Source organism: Phacochoerus africanus, chromosome 7, assembly GCF_016906955.1.
Source record: "Phacochoerus africanus isolate WHEZ1 chromosome 7, ROS_Pafr_v1, whole genome shotgun sequence".
Classification (NCBI taxonomy): domain Eukaryota; kingdom Metazoa; phylum Chordata; class Mammalia; order Artiodactyla; family Suidae; genus Phacochoerus; species Phacochoerus africanus.
Window position 1 is genome coordinate 92,026,413 of NC_062550.1, and position 6,000 is coordinate 92,032,412.

At 36.7% G+C, this 6,000-nt stretch overlaps 1 protein-coding gene across 3 annotated transcripts in view; it reads left to right on the forward strand.

Moving 5' to 3' along the window:
* Positions 1–5,744, forward strand: part of NR2C1 (nuclear receptor subfamily 2 group C member 1) — a 48,174-nt gene extending 42,430 nt beyond the window's left edge. For 2 of the 3 annotated variants that reach the window (XM_047788264.1, XM_047788266.1), the window contains 3 exons: positions 480–617; positions 2,590–2,695; positions 5,231–5,744. In XM_047788264.1, coding sequence (XP_047644220.1) covers positions 480–617; positions 2,590–2,695; positions 5,231–5,405 — 419 coding nt within the window. In that variant the 3' untranslated portion in view covers positions 5,406–5,744. The remainder of the gene's footprint in view (positions 1–479; positions 618–2,589; positions 2,696–5,230) is intronic. The other variant, XM_047788265.1, reaches the window with a different exon arrangement.
* The last annotated feature ends 256 nt before the right edge of the window (positions 5,745–6,000 follow it).

A 6,000-nucleotide genomic window follows, 5' to 3' on the forward strand; every position in this document is an offset into this window, starting at 1 on the left:
TTTTCAAAGTTATAAAATTTTATTTTACTCAGTAACTTTTCTTTGGTCTTGGCAGTGTTTTTTGCTATTTGTTTTTGTTATTATGTTGGCAACTTTTAAAAATCTAGATGGTTTTGCTCATATTTTTCCAACCAATATAAGCTTAAATAAAACCCTGTTATTAAAATGTGAATCTTTTGTACTTTGGTTGGTGGGCCAGTTTTTTTAGGTGGTTGTCTTTACAACTTACCTTCTCAAAGGTGTATCTTGAAAGGAGATGTTGCATTTAAGGTTTTTTTTTTTTAATATTAACCACTTGTTTTTTTCTTGAATGATCTGTATCTGAAGATCTATTAGTTTCACTTATACTTGCAGAGATACTGAATCTTAAACATTTTATAAGTTGGTTATATTCAAAACTGGAAGGAAATATTGGATAAAAATAGTCACGCCTTTTTGCAAAAAAGTAGAAGGTATTGTTTGTTTCTTTCTTTTTAAAGATAAAATGTCAACAGAAAGAAGGAAAGTACTGATGGAACACATCTTCAAGCTGCAGGAGTTTTGTAACAGCATGGTTAAACTCTGCATTGATGGATATGAATATGCCTACCTGAAGGCAATAGTACTCTTCAGTCCAGGTATGTAAACATTTACTTCTTACTTAAAATGCAGTGCTTGAAAATGTGGAGAAATTGAAACCCTCATACTTTGCCGTTGGGAATTAATATCGGTGCAGAGTGGAAACAACCAAAGTGTCCCATCGAACGAATTGAGATGTACTGTATAGATACAGTGGCGTATCATTCAGCCATAAAAAGAAATGTAATTCCGATATGTGCCACCTTGGATCAACCTTGAAAACAGTATGCAAATGGAAGAAACAAGTTACAAAAAACCACATATTATATGATTGCATTTATCTGAAATGTCTAAAATAGCCAAATCTGTCAAGAGATTAGTAGCTACCAGGAACTAAGGAGAGGAAAGTGACTGCTAATGGGTACATTTGGGCTAAACAGAAACGTTCTAAAATTAGATTGTGCTGATGGTTGCACAGCTCTGTGAATATACTAAACTCTTGAATAGTACACTCTATTTTATTTATTTATTTACTTTTTGTCTTTTGTCGTTTTAGGCCCACACCCGCAGCATATGGAGGTTCCCAGGCTAGGGGTCTAACTGGAGCTACGGCTGCGGACCCACACCACAGCCACAGCAACGCCAGGTCTGAGCCACCTCTGCAACCTGCAGCACAGCTCACAGCAATGCTGGATCCTCAACCCACTGAACGAGGCCAGGGATCAAACCCACAAATGAAGTTCCTAATCAGATTCATTTCTGCTGTGCCACGACGGCAACTCCTGAATGGTACACTTGAAATAGGTGAAATGTATGGCTGTTAGCCATCTGGGTATGAAAAGGAAAATTGAAATCAGTGGAGTGAGATTATCAACACTTGAATGTTTAGATGTATTTTGCTAGATGTCATTAAAAGGCAAAATAAGACCTGAGGATTGTTTTATTAATGGGTTAAATTTCCAAGTATTTCATTAGAGTTTCCAGCAAATAGAAAAATGGGTCTCTTATCTTCCTACCAGTTTCTAGTTTTCACATGTAATAAAATAACAGTAAAGCTCAATTTTAGAATACGAAAAACTCCTTGTTCTCTTAGGCTGTGTATATTTTCATTTTTGGTATGTTTCTGTTACTATGCATATAATAAAATTATCTGAAGAAACCTTCTTATGCTCAGTGATATCAGTAAGATAATTAAATCTTTTTTGTACTCTTCTAATGTTTCAGAAAAGTTAATAACCTGTATTACCATTTTTATCACAACCTGTTTGCCACCTTCATTTTCCTTAAAATTGAAGGAACATAGGTTTGACAATAGAATTAAAATGTAATTGTGTTTTATTAAGTATTCTCTCTATTTTCTATTTACTACTTTTTAAATTGTCTTCAATCAGGGTAGTACTTTCCAAATTTTAAAATATTTTTTGTGTGTTCCCATTGCGGCTCAACAGGTTAAGTACCTGACATAGTGTCTGTGAGGATGTGGGTTCCATCCCTGGCCTTGCTTAATGGGTTAAGGATCTGGCATTGCTGTAACCTGCAGTGTAGGTCACAGGTTCAGCTAGGATCTGGCATGACTGTGGCTGTGGTGTAGGCCAGCAGCTGCAGCTCCGATTCAACCCTTAGCCTGGGAACTTCCATATGCTGCACGTACAGCCCTAAAAAGCAAAAAACAGTTAACTGAGTGGAGTCATTTCATTTTTTTGTACCTGTTGAAAGCAAAATGATCATAGCTCTTCTACCACTTTTGGAAAAGAAAAGGGTGCTTATTTTATTAGAATCCAGTGGTCTCATTTTTTATTAGATGTTAGCATACGTACATGAGATCAAATAGTTTTAAGGGTTTAAAGTATAACGCCTGGTATTTAGTGGGTGGGCTACTAAATGTAATATTTATGGAATGAAAGAGCCGCACATATGATGGGGCTTCTTTTTGATTGAGCTCTTCTTCCTACCCCCTTTCATCGCCACTGTTGGTGCTTTATTAAATGAGTATTCAGAACTAAAGTAACAGTATATTCCTTAATGTTTCAGATCATCCAGGCCTAGAAAACATGGAACAGATTGAGAAATTTCAGGAAAAGGCTTATGTTGAATTCCAAGATTATATAACCAAAACGTATCCAGATGACACCTACAGGTATCTAGAAGTTAAATACTATTTAATTAAATTAATCTAAAAAGTTTTATGAAACTGTTTCATTATTTTCCATTCCAAGAGTAATGGAATTTAGTCATTTTGACCTTTGAAATAGTTCATGCTATTAAAAGTGGCAGTGCGTTGTTACAAGTGCTTTCCATGTAACAGTTTACATAGGAAGACTTACAGACAAGCTAAGTAGCTTGTTCAGAGTCACACAGTAAACAGCAGAGACAGGTAATCTGACTCTCACACCCAAACTCTTTTTTTAGAGGAAATACTGGATTTTATTAGTTAAAGGAATGAAAATGAATGAATAAATAACACTATTAGACTATTTCATAATTAATTTTGAAATTTGGCTTGTAATATTTCTAATAAGGTTCTTCTTACCAATGTCCTTTCAGAAAAAAAAAATCACTTTTTTAATAAGTTGAACTGAAGTTTTGAATAAGCATTTGACTTTCAGAACCTTAGTACCTGGGTTTGACGCCTGAACCTGCCACTTACTAGCTATATGACCTTGGGCAAGTTATTTAACTTCTATTTCAGTTTCTTTACCTGCAAAATGGAGATAATAGTAGTATCTACCTTTTATAGTGAGTATAAGGATTAAATCAAATAATATATTCAAATAGCTTAGAGCCATGTCTGTTACATAGTAAAGGCTATATGATTATCTTTTCTAATATTATTAATTTAACATACTTGAAGTTAGTAAAAGAATATTTTACATATAACTTTTTACATGTATTAAATAATAGGTTTATAAACCGGTTCCATCATGAAAAACAGCCTTAGTTTATCTAACCAGTTTTCCTCCCCTGCTTCCTACCAATTCAGTGGATACAGCTCAGCTGGTGGGAACAAACAGGAAATGAGTAATTTGAGCAGTAGAGTGAGTACATTGCTACAGACAGATGACTTAATTCTGGGGTTGCTGGTTTCATTTGCTCTCAAGTGCTAGAGTATAAAACCTTAGAACAGAGGAAGGATAAATGTGCCACAAAGGCTTTTGGAAAGGTGATTCTTTTGGTGTTGGTTATGTTACGATTTTTTTCCATTTTTTAAAGTTGCAGAAGTTGTTTTATAGCTCATTATACAGATAAATAGAGCATTTATAGTTTTCTCTCCTTTTTGACACACGGCTGTTTGCTGACCTCTTTTGTATTAGGTTCCAGGTGCTTTGATCTCTGGAGCTCTTTCTTAGTTTCTTACGTTCCAATTTATTTTAAAATAATAAATTATCTTTAGATAGCGGTTTGCACACAGGGCATTGTCCTGCCTTCAAGAACATGACTAGCACAGAAACTGGCCGGAATGCTTTTGTTGATTGTCACAACATGAGGTATGGTGAAAAAGATGAGGTATAGTGGCTTACACACAATCACATAGCTAGGGCATAATTGAATCAGGATTTGAACCTAAATAGTCTTTTTTTTTTTTTTTGTCTTTTTAGGGCCACGCCCACAGCATGTGGAAGTTACCAGGCTGGGGGTCAAATCCGAGCTGCAGCTGCAGCTGCTGGCCACAGCCACAGCAACACCAGATCCGAGCCATGTCTGCGATCTACACCACAGCTCACGGCAATGCTGGATCCTTAACCCACTGAGCGAGGCCAGGGATCGAACCTGCATTCTCATAGGATACTAGTCAGGTTCATTAACCACTGAGCCACAATAGGAACTCCAAACCTAAAGTCTTGATTCCATAACCTGTCCTCTTCCCAGTAATAACAACTGTTGCCTGTTACTGTTCTCTGTACTTTTTTGCAAAGCAAAATCGAGAAAACTTACCATTAAGCCTCATGTATCATAACACAAAACATTGTTATTCTTACAACCTCAAATGAGTTCCTCAGCCATTAAATTTATAAAATGATCCATGGTTTAGTTCCACAGTTCATACAACCACGTGGAAGTAGCACAGCATAGAAATTAACATGGTTTTCCAGGAGTTCCCTTGTGGCTCAGCAGGTTAAAGATCTGGCGTCACTGCTGCAGCTAGGGTTGCTGCTATGGTGTGGGTTTGATCCTGGCCCAGAAACCTTCACATGCAGTGGATGCAGCCAAAAAGGAAAACAAAAACAAAGAGCAAGGCTTTCCAGTGAGGTCTCTCAGACTGCATTTATATCCAGGTATTTGTCCATGCACTTTAAGGCTTGAGAATACCGCACTCACAGCATATGGAAGTTCTCGGGCTGGGGTCAAATCAGAGCTACAGCTGCTGGCCTACACCACAGCCACAGCAATGCTGGATCTGCACCATCTTCGACCTGCACCATAGCTCACAGCAACGCCAGATCCTTAACCCACTGAGCGAGGCCAGGGATTGAACCCACATCTTCATGGATCCTAGTCGGGTTCCATGAGCCACGAAGGGAACTCCCTAGAATACTGAAGATAAGTTTTGAAAACTAGATCTTTATTAAATTAGGCTGCAAACAATGTATTTATACAAGAAATTCCTTGTATCTTTCTACGAAGTCACTCTGATTTACAGTCTTGCTCCCCCTTCTCTCTCTTCTCCTCTGAGGTTGTCCAGACTGCTGCTCAGGTTGCCAGCTTTGAGACTGATGAACGCTACCATCACCGAAGAACTGTTTTTCAAAGGCCTCATTGGCAATGTGCGCATTGACAGTGTCATCCCACACATTTTAAAAATGGAACCTGCAGATTATAACTCACAAATCATTGGTCACAGCATTTGAACACTGAAATCTCAGTTTAAACCGCTTGTTCTTTTCCAGAACACACGAAGACACCAAATTGAATTCATTGCTTCCAGGGCATCCGGACATTTTTACTTTAAAGAGTAACCAAAAACCAAGATGTTTTTATTTTAACTTCCTTAAGAAGCATTTTTGAAGTGACTGGCAGGTAGCAGAATTGGAATTTCCTTTCCTATCTTATTTAAGTGAATTAAAAATACTATGAATTTATTCTTGGTTAAGATGACACCTAAAGCTGTCCCCTCTTGACTAAGATTTCTCATTATATTTTATTTTATAAAACAAATAAATAAGTGTCTCTTTTTTTTCCCCCCAAAATTGTGTTCTATTCATGTTTGACTTCATTATGAACTACTGCAATTGTCAGAAATCCCTAAGGAGGAATTTTCTTGCATTTTACTCTTCTTTAATATAATCTGTTTTAGTTACCTGTCAAAAGAAGATTATTTTATGCTCAGTGGTATAATGATAACATATTAGAATTATAGGAAAATAATAATTGAATTTAAGTATTTTTTTTTTGTCTTTTGTAAATAGGTGTCATGGCACCCTTAGCGTATATCACTCTCATTGC